The sequence below is a fragment of the Thalassophryne amazonica genome, chromosome 9, assembly GCF_902500255.1.
Source record: "Thalassophryne amazonica chromosome 9, fThaAma1.1, whole genome shotgun sequence".
Lineage (NCBI taxonomy): Eukaryota > Metazoa > Chordata > Actinopteri > Batrachoidiformes > Batrachoididae > Thalassophryne > Thalassophryne amazonica.
Genome location: NC_047111.1, coordinates 105,383,252 through 105,407,831, shown reverse-complemented (window position 1 = coordinate 105,407,831; position 24,580 = coordinate 105,383,252). Strand labels below are relative to the sequence as shown.

The window sequence follows — 24,580 nt, the reverse complement described above, 5'->3', positions numbered from 1 at the left end:
TGTGTAGCATTTGTTGCATGTATGTGGTTAATTGTTCTAATCCTTGTTTAATGAAAAATACCATATCTTTATAATATGACATTAAGGTAAATGTTGACTACAGAGTAGTCAGACATGAAAATTGCATTAGTCACTGGTTAATTGTAGTCAATTTGTTTCTTTTATGTCATGCATTTTACATTGGGTATGCCAACATATTGTATGTTTTTTCCTTCGTTGACTCTGTCCTTCCATGGCTGGACTGCAGGTAGGGAAGCCGAGTAAAAGCAAGCACAATGTTCTGCCCCGGGGCAGCTTACAGTTCAAGTCGCTCACAAAGGAGGACCATGGAGAGTGGGAGTGTGTCGCCACCAATGTTGCCACGAGCATCACTGCCAGCACGCATGTCCAAGTTATAGGTACCTACAATTTCCATGAAGTTCCAAACACACAGGTGTACATTGGACAAACAAAATGCATTAAATATAAATACACAGCATAATATCTGTTTATGAAGTGGTTTAGAGCAAGAGAAAGATGTGGAGAGGTTTTATGCTGAGGATATGGATCAGCATGGACAGGGAAAGTGGGCACATGTGTTTGGAGAGAAAAATGAAAGAGGTGTAATTCTTGAAGTTGCTATGAGAGTTGGTTTAACACCTTTGGGAATATTGGGTCAATTGTTTCCCCTACATTATTATTGGCCTGGTGGGCCACCAGGCCAATGAGAACACCTAATATGCCATACATATTTAAATAAGGAAAAAAAAAAAACCAAATATCCATTCATTTGGATGTCAATAATCATTTCAGTGCATCTGCTGCACTTTGACGCTGGTATTCTTTCACACAAACAAGCTTATTTTTGTAGTGATTTTACTGGGAGATTTGCACAGATATGATTTTGGATGGGGATGGAGGGTGGGGGGGCACGTTTTTGTTGAGTGTCACAGGGCTTGAAAAAATTCTGTCCTTTGAGACCTGTTACTTCACTGTGTGAAGAATGCCAGCTGGACTCTGAGCTGGAACTTGTCCATACAGATGGACCTGTTGCATGCAGAAATGTTTCAACATATTAAGAGCTGTTTATCTGTTGTTAACCGCAGTACCCCCTATTTGTGAGCTCTGACACAGTTGAAATTTTTTTTTAATCAAAGCATAAGTATTTATGCATCTTAATGATTGTGTTACCAGCTAATATGTTTTCATTTCATTGTTTAAGATCTGCACCACCTGAGAATAGTGATTCCTTCCCTGTTCATCTGTACATAGTAGCCCCAGGTGCATGCAGGAAGAAAACCAGCATTAATGCTTTACAAGCCACTGTTACTAAAGTTGTTTTTTCCCATTACTTATTTCGTTATTAGTTTTGTGTTGTGTTCAGTTTCATGTTCCTTTTATACACTATTGTACATCACTGTGCACAGAGTGTATATGTGGTGAACTTGCTTATGTACGGCACATCTGAGCGCTGTGCTCTTAAAACACCTCAGGGTTGCTGCGTTAGACCTGCTTTTCGGTGGTCTGAAGTGCAAACTCTTGCTTATGACAGAGGATAGGAAAGAGCCTCCTTTGCACCTGACCACACCTCATTTTTAGAAGAACAGGCCAAAGGACCTACAGATGAGTGGAGATACATTTGGTATCAAATGAAAATGGGCGCTGAACATAAAAATGACATTTGGCATCAGTGGGAAACTAACAGTGACATTTGCATTGCATTGTGTGCCACTTTATGCTTGGTAGAAGGTTGTGGCCAGAGATTTATTTGTCATATTTGCCCTGTTTCACCCTTGAGCTTTTTTCAGATTTGCTATATCACAGCGTCACTTTCGTTGGCTTATTGGTGACCTGTTCAAGCCAAAAGAACATTTCAGTCTTGAATGCTGTGGTGATGAAAAGAATGAAGAATAGTAAAGGAGACTTTTGATTTAGGACACCAGCATATTTCATAATGAATGTGTAATCAGTATGGAAAGCAGTAGCCAAATTAAGAATAGCATCATTTGCATGAGCTAATGAGATTTTCAGAGTTTCCAAGAATTTTTAGAGGCAATTTTAGGACCAGTTTCTTATTAATCTTGAAAAGACATCTGATGTGAAGCACACCGATGATTCAAAGACAAATGTGTTGTAGTGTTGATTTGGAATGTGGACAAGCCTCATCCTCTGTTAATGAACTGAAGCCATTCTCATTGGCACCCTACATCAACTGAAATCATCCCCTCAAAGTATTTTTATTCTCTGGCCACAACATTCCATTATCAACATCTGTTACAAACCTGGGAGTCCGTTTTGACCCCAACTTTTCATTTGACATCCATATCCAGCATATCTGTAAGATAGCATTCTTTCATCTCAGGAACATCTCCAAACTCCGCCCCTCCCTGTCGTTGTCTGATGCTGAGAGGCTGGTCCACGCCTTTGTCTCCTCCAGGCTGGACTACTGTAATGCACTCCTCATCGGGATCTCTGGCAGAAATTTACAACGTCTCCAGTCCATTCAAAACTGTGCTGCCATGATCCTGATGGGGGTGCCCAAAACTCAACACATTACTCCCATCCTCAATAAACTCCATTTACTTCCTGTTAGGTTCAAGGTGGAATATAAGATCTGCCTCCTGACTTATCAGTGTGTCTACGGCGGTGCACCAGTGTACCTCAAAGAACTTCTGTCCCCCTATGAGCCCATGAGACGCCTCCACTTAAACAACAGTCACCTCCTCCAGGTCCCCAAAATCAAGCCCCACACAATGGGGGACAGAGCCTTTCAGCTTATGAATTATAGTTGCTAATTTTAATTGATTTTAATTGATCCTATTTTTTTTTATTGTTGTTGATTGTTGTTTTATGCTTCTGTTTAACTTCTGTGGCACTTTGAGATTTGTTTACAAATGTAAAGTGCAATATAAATAAAATGTATTATTATTATTATTATTAATGACTGAGGTTTCCTGCTCCTCAGTCATATTTTTGTGATCGTGACCGAATCACTATCATAAAAGAAAGGTATTAATTTACTTTGACAAGAATGGAACAGGAAAAGGTTCCAGTTGTGTTTTTGTGGTCTGCTGGAGGGCAGGACATGCTTCACTGCACTTTGACTAACCAATAGCGTGCAGTGAGTCGGCAGATTGTGGAATAACTATATTTTATCCTATGACGATGCATAGAATGGAGTTCAGCAGTCTGGTGACTGATGCGATTGCATGGCTTCACAGGTTAGAGTATTAAGGCTTTTCAGGTTTCAAATCACGCAAAACCTCAGAGAGGTCACTGCGCTGCGAGTAACATTGAGAACTGCATTGAGACGCTCTGATCACGCTTCACTTTAACCACTGCACACGGACAACACAATTAACATCGCAACATAAAACTATTTTTATATTGTGCCTGAAACGCTTGTGAATATATTCTCTAGGTTTTTAGACGTTGTTATTGCCTTTATTTTATGTAAACATGCGAGAATCACAGGCTGTCTCTCCGTTATTTTCAATGGGAGCTGCTGTGAGCTACAGTTGCTTCCTGTTCATGTCGTTCTGGAGGACAGTGAAGTTTGCTCTTTAATGTCTAGATTATTGTCATTTACAACACTGTTTGTCCTCTTTGTTCCAGACTAATATATATAATATGTCTGAAATTCGGTTTGCGCTTATTAAATTCCACGCAGATTAAATGTAACAGACACGGATTATTTGTTATGTGTTTTAGCAAGTTTCCAGGGTATCATGCAGCAGTCTCTTATTAACGTGATAAAACGGATAAAAGACATTTTTGTAGTATAATATTCATTTACAACTGTCATTGTGTGGATTCTCTGTTGTTTTGACTGCAGCAACTCTCTGGCATGCAAGGGATTATGGGATATGTGAAAACCCCAAATTGGGAGGGTTGTCTTGTCAAAGCGTTTCTGATATTTTTCTTACTTTTTTCTCTGAGGAATGCTTTTTGTCGTGGAGTGTTACCTTGGTAGGTCATGTTGGTAAATTTACTTTACTCTTTTTACTAATTTCTTAAAATGCAGTTCACAGCCAGTAAGCCACTTAAACCCAAGAACAACACATTGTAAGCTCCCACAGACAAAAGTATTTGTGAAGTTGCTTTCTTCCAGATGTTATTTTGAAAGACAGAGGTTCTGCAGTTCAGCCCTGCATATATATATATATATATATATATATATATATATATATATATATATATATATATATGTGTGTGTGTGTGTGTGTGTGTGTATATATATATATATATATATATATATATGTATATATATATATATAGAGTATAGTTCCGATAATCCGACAACAGATAATTATCGAAGATAATGTTTTCTTTATTGGATTATCTTTTTAGATAACTTTAAATACCATTATCGGACTAATTATCTTCCGATAAATTTTTGACCGATAACGTAGTACACAAAGCTGAACAGCGACAAACATTTTTAAAATTTAAAATCAGTTGAGCACCTACCTGTTAAAAGTTTCTTAACAGATGTATGGTTCTACCCTCTGCAAACAGAAGAGAGCTGCTTCCAGGAGTAACTGCTCTATCCTCTCCAGGCAAAAAAGAACTGGTTACAAAAAAAAAATCAATTCCTTTAACACCATACTCATACGCAGGCAATATCACCCAAGTCATCCAGAGGCATACATTTTTAACTTATGGTTCAAATTTTAACCAAACGAATTTCAGACAAGTTATTTAAAATTACTGTCATGTATGAAGCTTTATAAAGCCCTCTTGCTTGCCTCTACTGGTGGTTGGCTCTCACTGCGGTATTGTATCACTTCCTGTTCCGGAGCACAGCGGTGTTTTTCTGTATCTGTTAGCTGTTTAATCTGCGCAGTTAGATTGATCTTGTTATCTAGATTACGATTTGTTTCCCAGTGTAATCTTTACGTGCCTTAACTAAAGCACTCCTTCTGCTGAATCACCTCTAAATTATTTACACATTATTCACTTTGCGTGTTTTTAGGAATCCGCTAGCTTAGCGTAGCTACTAGCTCTTAGCCGATTTAGCATGGCGGCTTCTCCTGTCTCTCCCGCACTTTTCTGCTCTGGGTGTGAAATGTTTAGTTATTCCTCGGCCTCCTTTAGCAGTAACGGTACTTGTAATAAGTGTAGCTTATTCGTAGCTTTGGAGGCCAGGCTGGGCGAATTGGAGACTCGGCTCCGCACCGTGGAAAATTCTACAGCTAGCCAGGCCCCTGTAGTCGGTGCGGACCAAGGTAGCTTAGCCGCCGTTAGTTACCCCCTGGCAGATCCCGAGCAGCCGGGAAAGCAGGCTTACCCAATGATGGCCAGTAGTCCCCAGTGAGAGCAACTGCGGGTGCACGTTGTAAAGTTGTGGCTTTTGCAGTCCTCTCCTTTATGGTGCGTCGTGAGAGAATCTCATACATGCCATCATTTGTTGCAATTCCCAGAATGTCTCAGCCTGACATTCTCCACAACGCTAATCGACCTACATTCTGTAGCAATCCATGTTGTATTTGCAAGCTTCTGTTGCCTTTGTTTATCAATAGTTCTCCCACACGTTGTATCTAACGCACCACAGTGTGTTTTGTTGAATGATTTGCTGGTGTCAGCTGTGTGTGCTGCATTTAGGTGATATTTAAGTCTTGAAGTACTCCGCTGACAAGAAAATGCAGCTTTGCAGTGGGTGCAAATAACTTTGGTTCTATCTACTATGCCATCTGGAAGCACCTAAAATGAAAATGACCATGTAAAAGTTCTGTGCCCTTCGCAAGGTTGGTTGGTTTATCTGGCAATTATTTCAAATTATTTTCATTTATGTAGCGCCAAATCACAACAAAGATGCCTCAAGGCGTTTCACACAAGTAAGGTCTAACCTTACCAACCCCCAAAGCAAGCACACAGTCAGTGTGCGTCAGTGGTAAGGAAAAACACCCTCTGAGCAAGAAACCTCAAGCAGACCAGACTCAAAGGAGTGACCCTGTGCTTGGGCCATGCTACACAAATTACAAAACAATTTACAAAAAGAATATACAGGAAATGTTACCGGTGCACAGACACAAACACCACACCCATCTCTGGATGGAGAAAAAAACAGAATCGGGCATCAGAAAGGCAACAAATACAGTATAATTTGTCAGCATTAAGCAACAAAAAGAATAAAGAAATAGTAAGGTGATCGCCGGCCACTAGCCCAAAGCTTCACAAAAAGACCCAGAATTTAGATAAAGTTGAGGTCACGGCCCACTCCGTTTCCTAATAAAGTTAATTTAAAAGAGTAAAAAGCACAGCAACATACTGTGCCAGTATGCTAGCCATACGAAAGGGAAAATAAGTGCGTCTTAAGTCCGGACTTGAAAGTCTCTACAGAGTCTGACTTTTATTGACGCAGGGAGATCATTCCACAGAACAGGGGCACGATAAGAGACAGCTCTGTGACCCACAGACTTTTTATTCATCCTAGGGACAGAAAATAGTCCTGCACCCTGACAACGCAAAGCCCGGGCCGGTACGTTGGGTTTAATTAGGTCAGCTAGGTAGGGAGGTGACAGTCCGTGAACAATTTTATTGTCTAATTTAGAACCTTCAGATCTGATCTCACAGGGACACAAAGCCAGTGAAGAGATGCCAAAATGTGTGTAATGTGGTCAAACGTTTTGCTTCGTGTCAAAAGTCTGGCAGTAGCATTTTGACCCAATTGGAGACCCCTAATGCTGGACTGCGGTAAACCAGAAAATAGAACATTGCAGTAGTCCAATCTAAAAGAGACATACGCATGAATCAGGATGGGACGAATCTTTGCTATATTTCACAGGTGGAAGAAAGCAGTTCTCATAATATCTCTGATTTGGAGGCCAAAGGACAACGTTGGATCAAAAATGACCCCAAGTTTCCTCACTTTGTCAGTGTGATGTATGATACACAAGCCTAGGCTAAGTGTTAACTGGTCAAATTGATGCTGATGTCTCACTGGTCCATGAACCATCATTTCAGTCTTATCAGAGTTTAAAAGTAGGAAGTTGCTAGACATCCAGCTTTTCATTGATGCAAGGCAATCTTCGAAGGATTTTATGTGGATGGGATTACCAGCAGTTATCGGCATGTATAACTGAGTATTGTCAGCATAAAAGTGAAAGGTAATCCCACAACGCCGCAATATGTGCCCAAGGGGTGATATATAAAGGGAGAAAAGGGGTCCATTTTCGGCATGGGACCTAAGATGGACCCATGTGGAACCCCAAGTGTCATGTCACTAAGGTAGGTAGTGGGGTAGTGTTATTGTACAAAACAGTGAGAATGAATGGTCAGGTATGACGTCAACCACGCAATGGCACTCCCAGTAATCCTAAAATGATTCTCCAGCCTATCGAGTAGAACATGATGATCAAACACAGCACTGAGATGTAACAGCACCAGAACCGTAGTGGTGTCCGAATCCATTGCAAGCAGACGATCATTCTTCACTTTAGTGAGAGCTGTCTCTGTGGAATATTTTCTAAAAGCAGACTGTAGTGGGTCAAAAAGATCATTCTCGGTTAGATAGTCCACAAGCTGCCGTGAAGCCACTTTTTCCAGAATTTTAGAGCAAAATGATAGATTTAATATTGGCCTATAGTTTTTCAGTACACTAGGGCATGGGTTAAAGTTCTCCGTCACCACAACGGATTTCTGTCATTTGGAAAATTTAACTACACATAAGCGCGCAGGTGGTGTCATGCATGTTTTTGGGCCGAAATATGAAACTCTCACTGTCAAAGCAACATCCCGTTCTGCGCTAATCAAAGCAGCAGCAATGTCAACGTGTATGGCGCCGCACGGCAGAGGAAGGGACTGTGTGAATTTTCACTCCTCTCCGCTCTGTTTACCGCTTGCCATAAGCCGCAGTCCTTCTCCTCCCTGTCTTCGTGGGAACATTGGCAGACCTTCCCCAAGTAGAGCAGGGCGTGGCTTTGCTTTGAACCAGTGAAGCAATGAAGCAATGCTTCAATCTGCTGCTTCGGTTCTTTGTTTTCAGAATCGAATCAGAATCGCCTTTATTGTCATTGTAATTTACATTACAACGAAATTTGAGTGCAACTCCAAAAAGGTGCTTTCCGTGGTGCGAGTAATTTGTAAAATGTAAGTAAAATGTAAAATGAGAATTATATACAACTGTGGAATCATATTGCACGGGAAAATTGCACATCGTTTACAGATATCGCACAAGAAACTTGAAAGGTGCGGATTAGAGCGGTTTGTTTTTGTTCAGTGCAGTGATCGCTCTGGGGTGAAAGCTGTCCCTGAGTCTGTTTGTCCTAGTTTTGATTGACCTATACCGTCGGCCCGAGGGTAGTAGGTCAGACAGGTGGTTACTGGGGTGGGATGTGTCTTTGCTGATGCTGGCAGCTCTGCTGAGGTAGCAAGAGCTGGCAATGTCTTCCAGGCTGGTCAGAGAGCAGCCACTGATCCCCTGGGCCGTTTTGATCACCCTCTGCAGCGCTCTCCTGTTTGCTGCTGAGCACTCCCTGTACCACACTGTGATGCAGTAAGTCAGGATGCTCTCGATGGTGGCTCTGTAGAACAACACCAGCAGCTTCTCCTCCAGATTGCTTCTCCTGAGCACTCTCAGGAAGTGGAGTCGCTGCTGGGCTTTCTTGACCACCACTGTGGTGTTGGCAGTCCAGGAGAGGCTGTCAGAGAGCTGCACTCCCAGGAACCTGATGGAGCTGACCCTTTCCACACAGTCCCCTTGGATGTAGAGTGGGGCTGGGTCAGCCCTGTTCTTCCTGAAGTCCAGTATTATTTCTTTTGTTTTTGTCGACTGACAGCGTGCTGTTCAGCCAACAACCTGCCGCTGAACACCACGCTGTCAGTCGATTCATTATTATTTTTTATTATTTTATTTTGCTTTATCTTAATTTTTCCACGCTAAAACCCGAAAGAGCATATGTCTGTGAGCAATATTTACCTTAACCTACCTGTTATGGTCTTCTGAAACAGTTGATAGATGTATTTTATGAGCGAAGCTCGCTCATGGTACGGGGCGTCCTAATCAGGAAGTGCCAATTTTCAAATCCACAGTAAAACAGGAAATGTTCAAATGTCAAACATTTCCTGGATTGACAGACGAGATCCCATGGAATCTCGTGGGAACTCAATTCTCACTCACAGTGAAACAGGAAATGTTCAAATGTCAAACACTTCCTGGCATGGGTGGAGCGAGAACGGAGGCCGGGGTTTCACTGGACTTTCCTGAAATCTGATTGGACACAGATGATTGACATGTCACGGCACCACATGTCTGATTGAAAGACCTGCATTTTCAAATCAGTCACATTGACTGCTAGGTTCCTCCTGACCAGTAGTTTGTGCTGTGTACCACAAAAAGTTCTAATCCACCTTAGAAGAAGAAAAATGTTTGCTCCAGATTTGAACTGAACACGTCATTTGAAGTATGGAATTCTAATCACACCAAACTTATATCGGTGAGTAAACAACCTTATTTTATGCAGAAATGAGGTCCAGGTTGCCAAAAGCAGCATTTCTCCTTTAATTCGAGTGGCCTTACGTACACATTTTAGACTAAGACAGCAGCTTGTTCATGTTGGCTTATTAGTGCAGCAGATAACTGAAACAGTCCTTCAAATAGTGATACAAGCATCAAATTCAGTACAAATACAGCTGGAGCAAAATTAATGGAGCAACTTTAACTTTTGACCCCTGTACAAACTGAAACTGACCTTTGTCACCATTCTTGTTGCTTTTACCTCATAACTCCGTAACATTCAGTCACAGATATCCAAGATGGTGCCACGTGAAGGCGCCCTGGTATTCTGGTGCTCCCTGTTTTGTCTGTTTTTGTGCGTAAATCGAGTGTCGTCGTGCTCCTACACCTGCGAAGAGCTTCTTAACTTCAGATCATCAACACCCACGAACATTACGCCAGTTTTTTTAGTGCCTGCAGCTGAACTGGTTCATTTTTTGGCCAAAAGAGTGAGACGCCGGCGGAGAGGAAAACGAGCTGGAGCTCTTGTGCGCCTCAGACGAAGGGGCACGCGCACGCCCCTACCTGGGATATTTCTCACTCCACAACAAGATGGATGAGCTGGCACTGCTGATGAAGAAGAATAGAGATTTTTCCTCATCTTGTGTACTGTGCTTCACGGAGACGTGGTTAAATGCACAGACACCGGACTGCGCGCTCCAACTAGAGGGATTCCAACTCCTCCGCGCAGACAGAGACCAAGCACTCTCTGGTGGAAAAACTAGAGGGGGAGGACTCTGCTTCTATATCAACAACGCCTGGTGCTCCGATGTGACTGTGATCTCCCAACACTGCTGTCCCTCTCTGGAATATCTCCTCATAAACTGCAGACCGTTCTACTCTCCACGTGAGTTTAACTCTTTCATACTTTGCTCTGTGTATATTCCGAGCGCGGACGTGCACGAGGCCGAGCGAGCGCTCGCGGATCATATTATGAGCGTGGAGCGAGACTTTCCGGACTCTCTTGTTATAATTATCGGTGATTTTAACAAAGGGAATCTCAGTCAGGAATTACCAAAATACAAAAAAAGTAAGTCCCTTCGGCTGCTCCCTTGTTTGCACTTGGGGTCGCCACAGCAAATCCAAGGTGGATCTACATGTTGAATTGGCAAAAGTTTTACGCCGGATGCCCTTCCTGACGCAACTCCACATTACATGGAGAAATGTGGCAGGGGTGGGATTTGAACCCGGAGCCTTCTGAACTGAAACCAAGTGCATTAACCACTTGGCCACCACCCCTGCTAATTACCAAAATACAAACAGTTTGTTAAATGCCCGACCAGAGAAGGGAGCACGTTACATCATTGTTACACGACAGTGAGTGGTGTGTACCGCGCGGTGGCCCGTGCAGCTTTGGGACTCTCAGATCACGTGATGGTCCACTTGATCCCTGCATACAGACAGAGACTAAAACTCTCTAAACCTGTTTGTTGTGAGGACATCTAAAGTGTGGAGCAGTGAAGCTGTGGAGGAGCTACGCGCGTGCTTGGGCACTACGGATTGGGATATGGGATATGATTGGGATATGTTTGAGGCTTCAACAGACAGTCTAGACAGTCTGTGACGTCATATATTCATTTCTGTGGACAGCATCATCCCACAGCGCACCAGGGTGAGATATAACAATGACAAGCCCTGGTTCACATCTAAACTCCGGCAGCATCGTCAGCAGAAAGAGGTGGCTTTCAGAGAAGGAGACAGAGACAGCTATAGAGGTGCAAAGTACAAAGAAAGAATGTCTTGAACACTCGGGCTCTCAGCACAGGATCTCCACAGGGCTGTGTCCTTTCCCCTCTGCTCTTCTCCCTGTACACTAACTGCTGCACCTCCAGCCACGACTCCGTAAAGCTCATCAAGTTTGCGGACTCATTTTGGATGGGGATGAGTCTGCCTACAGGAGGGAGGTGGACCGGCTGGTGACCTGGTGTAGCAGCAACAACTTGGAGCTCAACGCCCAGAAAACAGTGGAGATGATCGTGGACTGCAGGAAAGCCACAGCCCCCCCGCCCTCCCTCGCCCTCACCAACAGCCCCATCACGACTGTGGACTGTCACCGCTTCCTCGGCACCACCATCACCCAGGACCTCAAGTGGGAGCCAACCATCAGCTCCCTCATCAAGAAGGGCCAGCAGAGGATGTACTTCCTGCGGCAGCTGAAGAAGGCCAAGCTGCCTGTCCAGCTGATGGTGCAGTTCTACACGGCCATCATCGAGTCCATCCTCTGCTCCTCCATCACGGTGTGGTACGCCGGGGCCACAGCCAGAGACAGACACAGACTGCAGCGCATTGTGGCCTCTGCTGAGAAGGTGATCGGCTGTAGCCTTCCATCTCTCCACGACCTGCACGTCTCCAGGACTCTGGGCCGAGCAGGTCGGATCACAGCTGACCCTTCTCACCCTGCACACAGTCTATTCAAACCACTCCCCTCGGGCAGGAGGCTACGGTCCATCCGGACCAGAACCTCCCACCATAAGAACAGTTTCTTCCCCTCTGCCGTTAGACTCATGAACTCCTCATAACTCAGTCACCTTGTATATTTTATCTTAGCATTTTATGTTGCTCTCTGTTTAATGTTGCACCATTATATCGAAGCAAATTCTTAGTCTGTGAATCCTGTTCATTGGCAATGGCAATAAACTTCTTCTGATTCTGATTCTGAGATTGTCCAAACTGTACCTTTTTTGGCATATTTATGATCACGCAAATAATGTGGTGTAGTTTTCTATATGATTGGAGCATCTTTTAATTTAGACCAGGGGTTGGCAACTTGTTCCAGATATGGCCAAGAGGGTGCAGGTTTTCTTTGCAGCCACTGACTCCACCAGGTGATTTCACTGATTAATATCACTTTGAGCAGATGGAATCACCACAGTGGAGTCAGTGGCTGCAAAGAAAACCTGCACCCTCTTGGCCCTTTCTGGAACAAGTTGCCCACCCCTGATTTTGACCCCTGTGTAATTCTTCAGTTGACCCCTACCTGGCTGCCTATTAAAAATTCAAGTGGCCAATCAGTTTTATTTTTTTTTTTAAAGAGTTCATTTCTATGGATTATTTGTGCCAAATTTGATATTTGTATCACCATTTGCAGGATTCCACTCTAAATATTCTCTTATCTGCTGCACTACATATAAAAAGTAAGATGCTGCTTCTCAGTGTTTCTCATTTGCCCTCAAAAGTATTGGAACACTTGTTATTTCACACATTTTAATTTGTTTATTCTATTTCAAATACATTTTTTCTAAAATTATCTTCCTTAACTCAAACTGAAAGCAAATCTCTACAACTTGATATAAATGAATAAAAAATATAAAATCCATCTTCCTGATGAAGTGGTGTAGAGGAGGATTTTCTTAAAAAGAAGACCTGAAAGTTCAGCTACAGTTTGACAGAAAGTACATTTCAGATGAAAGCCGAGATTTGATGTTTTGGTGAAAGAAACTTTTGTATTTCTTCATAATTGATGTAAATAAAGTCTTGAGCCCGACCGATATGGATGTTTTGAGGCTGATGCCGATAACGATATTTGGATGAAAAAATGCCAATAATCGATAAATCTGCTCATTTGCCGATAGCCGATAAATCAGCCAATATTATTATTTTTTTTTTTTTTATGAATAAAATGTTCTTTTTTGGACCCTTAACAAAAAAGGTATGAACTAAAAGCTGAACTTTTGTCCTCATATTGATTAACGTTATAAGAGAGAAGAATTTTCAAGTTCAAAAAAATGTAAAAATGCAATTGGAGCAGTTAGGGGGCTATTCAAACGGGCCAACTAGTAAGATATCACTCCTGAAAATGATCTTTGCCATATCACGTGAGGTAAATCTGCCGTACGATTGGATTTTGGAACACCATGTGACGGAGAACCAATTCCGATTGGACACTCACATTGCACACGTCATCACACATCTTCTATGAGGAGTACCAAGATGGCCGATGGTGGTTCGAAAGTCCACTGAGTTAACTTTTCAGCAAAAAAAGTAAGTTTCTATCTCATATCATTAAAAAGTTATTTACAATTTAGTAAAGCTTGGTCCCAGCTGTCGTATACGACGGCGTCGGCCCCAGAACGTTAATGGCGAATGGCAGTAATTCCCAGAACCCTTCCAGACGACCAGTGAATCTGAATGTTTCAACCTCTTAGCAGTAAACGAAAGTTTTTCATGCTAGAAATAAGGTCTACACAACATGGGCTTAATAAAAAGTGTGACCGACGCAATGATGCACATTTGACACATTACTACATAAACTGAGTTGAACTGAAACGGGAGAAATGTGGGATGAATGTAATCGCAAAGTTATTACAAACAACATCCTTATAAGCTTACTTGTATGCTTTTGTCAGCCGATCAGTGCAGTGTGACGGCGCACTACGGGGGCCAGTGATGAACACATTTAAGCAGGGGTGTAAGCAGATCTCAGTTGAATGGAGTCAGAGCTCCATCTACTGGACAAACGGTGCAAGGGACATTTTACATTGCCGACACAAACATTATTTCAGTAACTGTTGTGTTTATGCTAAATTATCGGCGTTCTATCTGCAAAATTTCGGCCGATAGCGAATACTTTGAAAAGGGCTTATATCAGCCGATAATATCAGCTGGCCCATATATCAGTCGGGCTCTAATAAAGTCCAAGACATATTGTTAATGTTTCCATCCCCTGACTTGTCTAAAGAAAACTGGCAACAAGTTTTAGAGATTTGCTTTCAGGTTGAGTTTGAGGAAGATCATTTTAAAAATTTTAATTATTTTTTTTTTTTTTGTATTTCTAGTATTTAAAATGGCATAAACAATTTAAAATGTGTGAAATTCCAAGTGTTCCAATACTTTTGGAGAGCACAGTATCCTAACCTTACGATGAATGCAAAATGAGTGTGGTATTATTACTGTTTTGTTTAAGAATGTTTAATTTTCACTGTTGGTGCACTTTGTGTCAAATCATAGTCATATCATACTGATATGAAAATTCAGTAAGGTATATCTTCTATTATACATTCCAAATCTAAAGTGGAACTCTACTAGTGTTTACTAAGGTACACATAAATATCTTTTCTTTTTTTTCTTTTTTTTAAAGAGAGTACAGCCACTTAGGTGCCTGGTCTTGAGAACCAGGGATGGTAGGATGAAAAGCTTTTTTATCCCATGGGAACTCTCCCTACCCACCTAAGCGGCTCAAGAATATGGACAGCATGTATATAAGTGACATTTACATGACAATTTATATGACAATATTGAGATACGATAATTTGGCCATATTGTACAGCCCTACTGTCAACTTGCTGAAAACTTTGAATATTAATTTACATCTACAATAAAAAAAAATGCTTAAAGTGGCAGGGGGTTAAGAGGGCTGTAATTGAGGGGTCAGCTGAAAAGCAAAAAAGAAAAATGCTTAAAAAGGTGGGGAGTATAGGGGGCAGAGCTCCCCCCCAGAAGCTGAAAGGTTTTAATCATGCTAATGCTCCCAAGAACCATTTTACTGAAAAAAGTCTGAAGGACCTAAAGGATATGGTTAGATGGTGAGGAGGTTTTCCAGGCATGTGACAGGCAAATAAGGAAAAATGCTTAAAAAGGCAGGGGGTCTGGGGGGCGCAGGCTCCCCAGCAGCTGAAAGGTTTTTGCCATGTTAATGTTCCCTTGAAGCATTTACTCAAAATAAAGTCTGAAGGACCTAAATGACATGGTGAGATGCTGATGAGCTTCGCTCATTCATGTCCGTGACATATGCATATTATAACTTAAAAACGGGACTGATGCTAACGCATTAGCATGTCTATGGCGTTTTCAATGTTAAAGTTAGCATTAAGCTGTAAAAGAGTCACATGTATTACAAATAGGTACAGTCGGACATCCGGGTCCCTGATGCGCGCGCACATAGTAACCAGCGAGCCGCTGAAAACAGACCGCTCTCACGCTCATTTCCTACTTGACGTCCATCATGCTCACAGCGTTCTGTCGTGGCTTTTTCTAATTGATATACACCAGTTTTCATACAGAATGCCACGAACGTGTGTTGCAGTTGGCTGTACCAACCACGATAAGTTAAAAGATCAAAAAGTGCTTTTTTTTTTTCGAGCTCCCAAAGCGACACATTCTGCTTTTCTCCTCATTCTGCTCAGCTCGCAGGAACGCATTCTGTCTTCAGCTGTGAGTTCTCTGCTCTCAGGCATTCCAACTCTTCCTTTTAGGACACCTCTTCCATGTTAACGTAATCATGGGTGTTGGATAAGGCGAGTCCTCATGGTCACTCAGGTCAGCTGGAGGCAGGAACTCTCTGGGTGAGGTTACTGCTGTAGCAGGTTCACCAAGAAAGGCAGCTGCAGGAGGTGACCCAAAATAAAGCTTTGACTTCACCCTCATTGGGCGTGGCTGGTCGAGACTCTTCACATTTCTGCTTTGGCTGAAGCTGTAGCGTTCAGCGGCCTTAGAAGCACAAGTACTGCAGCACACAATCGTGGCATTCCTTGTTAAAACAGGTGTATATTAAGTAGAAAAAATGTGGCAGAATGATGTGAGCATGATGGACGTCATGTAAGAAATGAACGTGACTTTTTCGTGTCTTTTTTCTCATGAAAATATCTTATTAAAGATCACATATTACACTTTAGTCAGGCCTTCAGAAAACTTTTGTGGACTCTTGCTGTAATATGTTGTCAGTGGTTGAGATAGTTTCTGTAGGCATATAAAAATGCTCATAATCGAGTAAAACCTGATGAAAATCTCTTTGTGGTGTGTCGGTGATGTATGTATGTCCAAAAATAAAACAAAACACTACTCCAGGTATGTTTTTGACAAGAATATCACATCGTAACTTTGTTACAAGGTCAAACGTTGATGCTGCGCGACAAAGGCCTTTTAATAATAACTCACTTCAAGAAATAATGGCAAAACTCACATGTAAGTAAAAAAAACAAAAATAAAAAACGATTAACTGAAAAAAATAATCAACCGATTAATTGATTACAAAAATAATCGTTACTTGCAGCCCGAGTCTGTTTTACAAGTGAGAGCGTTTTACCGATTAAATGTGAATAAGCCAGTTTTGAGTTTCTTAGTGCGCATGCGTTTTCAAAACGTGTCACAGTGTTACTTTGTGCACAGCAAAACAACATTGTCAATTGCTGTAGGCCCTAATTTTATATTTTATTGACTGTACAACCAGCGACACAGCACCCTTTTGGCGCATTTACCGGAATGGAACCGATCAAAATACTACAGAAGACAAAGAATTTTTACTTGACAGTTTGAAGTAAGTTTTCTTTGTTTCAGAGGGCTTCATACCCATTAAAATTCACTAGAATATACAAAATTTAACTTGCTCTTTGAAAAAATTTGCTCACAAAGCTCTTTGAAAAGATCTCCCAGACTCCCATAATCAGTAATGGTTTTTACTTGACAGTTGTTTTGTTTGTTTGTTTTTTTCTTTCTGTCTTTCTTTGCACTCCTGATGACGAGATGATGTTACTTTTGGTTAAAAGGGTAGACTTTAAAAAGCTTTGCTTCATCCGACACCCTTTCAGGTACACGGATGCATTGTCAACCCATTTTCATTGTCAATCCATTTTCTTTTTCAGTGTCAATACATCATCTTTTCATTGTAAGTTTTGTTGTTTTGTGTGTGTGCTGAATAAATTCATTCATTCATTCATTGGCAGAGTTTTCCAAATTAGTTTAACAACTAAAACTCAACGACCCCCCCCAACACACACACACAAAAACACAAAATTTAGTCATAATTTAGTCATAAAGTTCATTTATTGACAGATCAGCAGAAGAATATACATTTTTTTTTTTTTGGTGACTTCAGGTGGCACTTGAAGCAAACTTGTCGAATCGTTGGTCCTTCATGGCCGTCATTAACACACACACGTGTATATATATATATATATATATACATATATATATATATATATATATATATACATATGTATATATACGAGGGCTGTCCATAAAGTATAGGTCCTTTTTATTTTTTTCAAAAACTATATGGATTTCATTCATATGTTTTTATGTCAGACATGCTTGAACCCTCGTGCGCATGCGTGAGTTTTTCCACGCCTGTCGGTGACGTCATCCGCCTGTGAGCACTCCTTGTGGGAGGAGTCGTCCAGCCCCTCGTCGGAATTCCTTTGTCTGAGAAGTTGCTGAGAGACTGGCGCTTTGTTTGATCAAAATTTTTTCTAAACCTGTGAGGCACATCGAAGTGGACACGGTTCGAAAATTTTAACGGCTGATGAGAGATTTTGAGGTGATACTGTCGCTTTAAGGACTTCCAACGCAGTGGGACGTCGCACAGCCCTCCCAGGCGCCGTCGTCAGCCTGTTTCAAGCTGAAAACCTCTTTAAATCCTCACGTGAACAGAGGTAGAACTTTCACAACAGGTATGAAAAATTAACAGGCATTCATCTTCCAGTGATCGGGTTATGAGGGTGGTCCCTGCATAACCTGATCACTCACAAACAAAATATCCCAGCAAAAAAACAAACAAAAAAACAAACAAACAAAAAAAACCTAATAAAAAGGTTGCATAAAAACAATGTGTATCTAATTAAAAAAAAATATCACCAGCAACAGGCATTCATCTTCCAATGATCGGGTTATGCAGGGACCATCAGAGGGTGGTCCCTGCATAACCCAATGACTCAAAAACTAAATATCACAGCAAAAAAATAACAAAAAAAGGTTGGGGTTATGTTGCTCCTAAATGCATAACACAATATGTATCTAATAAAAAAAAAATACAAAAAAGGGTTATATAGGTGACATTTTATATACAACCCCTGGCAATAATTATGGAATCACCGGCCTCGGAGGATGTTCATTCAGTTGTTTAATTTTGTAGAAAAAAAAGCAGATCACAGACATGACACAAAACTAAAGTCATTTCAAATGGCAACTTTCTGGCTTTAAGAAACACTATAAGAAATCAAGAAAAAAGATTGTGGCAGTCAGTAACGGTTACTTTCTTAGACCAAGCAGAGGAAAAAAATATGGACTCACTCAATTCTGAGGAATAAATTATGGAATCATCCTGTAAATTTTCATCCCCAAAACTAACACCTGCATCAAATCACATCTGCTTGTTAGTCTGCATCTAAAAAGGAGTGATCACACCTTGGAGAGCTATTGCACCAAGTGGACTGACATGAATCATGGCTCCAACACGACAGATGTCAATTGAAACAAAGGAGAGGATTATCAAACTCTTAAAAGAGGGTAAATCATCACGCAATGTTGCAAAAGATGTTGGTTGTTCACAGTCAGCTGTGTCTAAACTCTGGACCAAATACAAACAACATGGGAAGGTTGTTAAAGGCAAACATACTGGTAGACCAAGGAAGACATCAAAGCATCAAGACAGAAAACTTAAAGCAATATGTCTCAAAAATCAAAAATGCACAACAAAACAAATGAGGAATGAATGGGAGGAAACTGGAGTCAACGTCTGTGACCGAACTGTAAGAAACCGCCTAAAGGAAATGGGATTTACATACAGAAAAGCTAAACGAAAGCCATCATTAACACCTAAACAGAAAAAAACAAGGTTACAATGGGCTAAGGAAAAGCAATCGTGGACTGTGGATGACTGGATGAAAGTCATATTCAGTGATGAATCTCGAATCTGCATTGGGCAAGGTGATGATGTTGGAACTTTTATTTGGTGCCATTCCAATGAGATTTATAAAGATGACTGCCTGAAGAGAACATGTACATTTCCACAGTCATTGATGATATGGGGCTGCATGTCAGGTAAAGGCACTGGGGAGATGGCTGTCATTACATCATCAATAAATGCACAAGTTTACGTTGATATTTTGGACACTTTTCTGATGTTTGGGGATGATGAAATCATTTTTCAAGATGATAATGCATCTTGCCATAGAGCAAAAACTGTGAAAACATTCCTTGCAAAAAGACACATAGGGTCAATGTCAACGAGCAGATCTGATTTGATGCAGGTGTTAGTTTTGGGGATGGAAATTTACAGGGTGATTCCATAATTTATTCCTCAGAATTGAGTGAGTCCATATTTTTTTTCCTCTGCTTGGTCTAAAAAAGTAACCGTTACTGACTGCCACAATCTTTTTTTCTTGATTTCTTATAGTGTTTCTTAAAGCCAGAAAGTTGTCATTTGAAATGACTTAAGTTTTGTGTCAAAATTAAACAACAGAATGAACATCCTCCGAGGCCGGTGATTCCATAATTTTTGCCACGGGTTGTATATATATATATATACACACACACACCCCCAAAACCAACATAAAGCATGATGGCCAGTGTCTCTAAAGGAGTTCATCGGCCTTTGACAGGTCTTGTTTTTCCTCCTGCTGGGTGTCATGTCACCCTCCTCACCAGCAAGAGCGCTAGTGGGGGAGCCGGTTTAGATGCTGGCTACCCGTCCATGCGGCAGGTTGTACTGGGTTACAGTGTTACCAGTAGCAGGATCAGTGCTGACCCTGACCTGACCTTTGCAATGTGAAAACACCAAGTGTCACACTGCATGAAACTTGTTTCATGTCTCCAGCATTTGAAAATATTTGCCTTTTGATGGAAAGTTCTGTGAAATCACTGACCACAAGGAAAAAACCTGTGACTTTCAGGGAGGTGCCGTCGAGTGACGACTACAGCAGCCAGAAAAAAAACCTGTTTGAGGCCCTTATTGGCAACTTACCTGTTACATTTTTGTTTTGTTTCAGTAATTGGCAGTTTTCTAAATTAGTTTGACAAATATGACTCAACCGACCCCCAACACACACACAAACACAAAATTTAGTCACAATGTTCATTTATTGACAGTTCAACAGAAGAATATAATTTTTTTTGGTGACATCAGGTGGCATTTAATGCAGCTGGCAGCAGACTTTTCAAATCATTGGTCCTCCAAGGTCATGGCCGTTATTAACACATATACACACACGCAAAACCAACATAAAGCATGATGACCGGTGTCTCTTAAGGAGGGACCACCTTCTGATGGTCCCTGCATAACCTGATCACTCAAAAACTAAATATCACAGCAAAAAACAACAACAAAAAAAACAACAAATAAAAAGGTTGCATAAAAACAATGTTTATCTAATTTTTTTAAAATGTGAAAAGACAGGGTTAGGGTAATGTCGCATACATATATATATATATATATATATATATATATATATATATATATATATATATATATATATATATATATATATATATATATACGAGGTCTATTAGAAAAGTATCCGACCTTATTATTTTTTCAAAAACCATATGGATTTGAATCACGTGTGATTACATCAGACATGCTTGAACCCTCGTGGGCATGCGAGAGTTTTTTCACGCCTGTCGGTTACGTCATTCGCCTGTGGGCAGTCTTTGAGTGAGGAGTCGTCCACCCGCTCGTCGATTTTTTTCATTGTTTAGGAATGGCTCAGAGACTGTTGCTTTGTTTGATAAAATTTTTTTCAAAACTGTAAGGCACAACTGAGTGGACACCATTCAATAAATTCAGCTGGTTTTCGTTAAAAATTTTAACGGCTGATGAGAGATTTTGGTCTGGTAGTGTTGCTTTAAGGACGGTCCATGGCGCCTGACGGCGAGCTGCGCTTCGAGGCGGCAGCGTCTCGCCATTTCAAGTTGAAAACTTCCACATTTCAGGCTCTGTTGACGCAGTAAGTCGTCAGAGAACAGAGAACTTTCAGAAGAAGTCGGCATGAGGAGTTTATTCGGACATTCCATTGTTAACGGTCATTTTGTAATGAAAGAACGTGCGGGCAGAGTCGCATGTCGGGCTGGACCCGACCGCGGGGGGTCGCGGCAGGAAAAACACCTCCGTTGGAAATCTTAACGGGCAAGTTGGAACATGCCCAAGCTGTTAAACAATTTCTCAGTTACTCACTTGTTGAAAGCCATTAAAAGCCGCCTGAATTCTACAAATGGTTTTCAACACGGAGGTGTTTTTCCTGTCGCGGCGCACACAGATTTGCCGAGTCGTCACGGAAACGACTCGGCGAATTTGCGCGCACGTCTTTCATTAAAAAAATGTCCTTAAACAGTGGAGTGTCCGCATAAATTCCTCATGCCGGCCTCTTCTGAATCTTCTCTGTTCTCTCACGATGTCCTGGGTGAATTAAGCCTTAAATTAGGATGTTTTCAGTTCGAAACAGGCCGACGACAGCGCCTGGAAGCGCTGCAGGACGTCCCGCTCTGTGGGAAATCCTTACACCGACAGAAACACCCCATAATCTCTCATCAGCCGTTAAACTTTTCACAGAAAACCAGCTTAATTTCTCGAATAGTGTCCACTCGGATATTCCTCACAGGTCCAGAAAAAATTTTGATAAAGCAACGCGCGCCGTCTCGAGCAGCGTGTGAAACAAAGGAATTCAGCCGAGAGGGCGGGACCACATCTCACTCAAGGCCTGCCCACAGGGAAATGACGTCACCGACACGCGTGAAAAAACTCACGCATGCGCACGAGGGTTCAAGCATGATTGGTGTAATCGCATGTCATTCAAATCCATATAGTTAAAAAAAAAAATAAAAGGGTCGGTTTATTATCTAAGAGACCTCGTATATATATATATATATATGTGTGTGTGTGTGTGTGTGTGTGTGTGTGTCAGCAAAAAAGGATTATATATGAAACCCCCCAAAAAACAAAGCATGATGTCCGGCAGCAAAAAAACAAAACAAAAAAAAAACACACACACAAAAAGGTTGGGGTTATGTTGCTCCTAAATGCATTAAAAACAATATGTATCTAATTTAAAAAAAAAATTATTTAAATGGTTATATCTAGGCGACATTTTATATGCACACACACACACACACACACACACATATTTACACACACACATCCAAAACCAACATGTCTCTTAAGCAGTTCATCGGCCTTTGACAGGTCTTGTTTTTCCTCCTGCTGGGTGTCATGTCAACCTCCTCACCAGCACGAACGCTAGTGGGGGAGCCGGTTTAGACGCCGGCTACCCGTCCATGTGGCAGGTTGTACTGGGTTACAGTGTTGCCAGTAGCAGGATCAGTGCTGACCCTGACCTGACCTTTACAATGTGAAAACACTTTGTTTTGTCCACAGACCAGCATACATTAATACTTGTGAAACCTCTCACTCGTTTCTCACAACACTGCAATGGAAACTATAAACTTACAAAAAGTAAACCTCTTAAAATCCTCACGTTAACAGAGGTAGAACTTTCACAACAGGTATGAAAATTTAACAGGCATTCATCTTCCAGTGATTGGGTTATGAGGGTGGTCCCTGCATAACCCGATCACTCAAAAACGGAATATCACAGCAAAAAAACAAACAAACACACACACACACACAAAAACAAAACAAATAAAAAGGTTGCAAAAAACAATGTCTATCTAATTTAAAAAAAATATCACCAGCAACAGGCATTTATCTTCCAATGATCGGTTTATGAAGGTGGTCTCTGCATAACCCATCCATCCATCCATCCATTTTCTTCTGCTTTATCCGGAGTCGGGTCGCGGGGGCAGCAGCTCAAGCAAAGCCTCCCAGACCTCCCGATCCACACACACCTCATCCAGCTCCTCCGTGGGAACCCCAAGGCGTTCCCAAGCCAGCCGAGAGATGTAGTCCCTCCAGCGTGTCCTGGGTCTTCCCCGGGGCCTCCTCCCAGTGGGACGTGCCCGGAACACCTCTCCAGCGAGGCGTCCACGGGGCACCCGGAAAAGATGCCCGAGCCACCTCAACTGACTCCTCCTCGACTCTGAGCTCCTCCCGAGTGACCGAGCTCCTCACCCTATCTCTAAGGGAGCGCCCAGCCACCCTGCGGAGGAAACTCATCTCGGCCGCTTGTACTCGCGATCTCGTTCTTTCGGTCATGAGCCAAATCTCATGACCATAGGTGAGGATCGGAACGTAGATCGATCGGTAAATCGAGAGCTTTGCCCCCTACTCAGCTCTCTCTTCACCACGACGGTCCGATACAGCGACCGCATCACTGCAGATGCTGCACCGATCCATCTATCGATCTCACGCTCCATCCGTCCCTCACTCGTGAACAAGACCCCGAGATACTTAAACTCCTCCACTTGAGGCAAGGACACTCCAACGACCTGAAGAGGGCAAAGCACCTTTTTCCGGTCGAGAACCATGGCCTCGGATTTGGAGGTGCTGATTTTCATCCCGGATGCTTCACACTCGGCTGCGAACCGCCTCAGTGCACGCTGAAGGTCCTGATTTGACAAAGCCAACAGAACCACATCGTCCACAAACAGCAGAGACGAGATACTGTGGTTCCCAAATCAGACCTCCTCTACACCCTGGCTGCGCTTAGAAATTCTGTCCATAAAAATAATGAACAGAACCAGTGACAAAGGGCAGCCCTGGCGGAGGCCAACGTGCACTGGAAACAGGTTTGACTTACTACCAGCAATGCGAACCAAGCTCCTGCTGCGGTTGTACAGGGACCGGATAGCCCTTAGCAAAGGACCCCGTACTCCCGGAGCACTCCCCACAGGGTGCGCCGAGGGACACGGTCGAATGCCTTCTCCAGATCCACAAAACACATGTGGACTGGTTGGCCAAACTCCCATGAACCCTCGAGCACCCGATGGAGCATGTAGAGCTGGTCCAGTGTGCCGCGACCAGGACGAAAACCACACTGCTCCTCCTGAATCCGAGGTTCGACCATCGGTCAAATTCTCCTCTCCAGTACTCTGGAATAGACCTTACCGGGGAGGCTGAGGAGTGTGATCCCCCTATAGTTGTAACAAACCCTCCGGTCCCCCTTCTTAAACAGAGGGACCACTACCCCGGTCTGCCAATCCAGAGGCACTGTCCCCAATCGCCACGTGATGTTGCAGAGGCGTGTCAGCCAAGACAGCCCCACAACATCCAGAGACTTAAGGTACTCAGGATGGATTTCATCCACCCCAGGAGCCCTGCCACCGAGGAGCTTTCTAACCACCTCGGTGACTTTGGCCTGGTTAATGGATGAGTCCGCCTCCGAGTCCCCAGTCTCTGCTTCCTCTTTGGAAGACGTGACGATGGGATTGAGGAGATCCTCGAAGTACTCCTTCCACCGCCCGACAACATCCCCAGTCAGGGTCAACAGCTCCCCACCCGCA

The 24,580-nt window shown here is 42.4% G+C and overlaps 1 protein-coding gene across 3 annotated transcripts in view; it reads left to right on the top strand.

The window, feature by feature from the left end:
- The window catches only part of LOC117517749 (protein turtle homolog B-like), a 394,390-nt gene that overhangs the window by 260,142 nt on the left and 109,668 nt on the right, over nt 1–24,580 (top strand). For all 3 annotated transcript variants that reach the window (XM_034178899.1, XM_034178897.1, XM_034178898.1), the window contains exon 11: nt 248–398. In XM_034178899.1, coding sequence (XP_034034790.1) covers nt 248–398 — 151 coding nt within the window. The remainder of the gene's footprint in view (nt 1–247; nt 399–24,580) is intronic.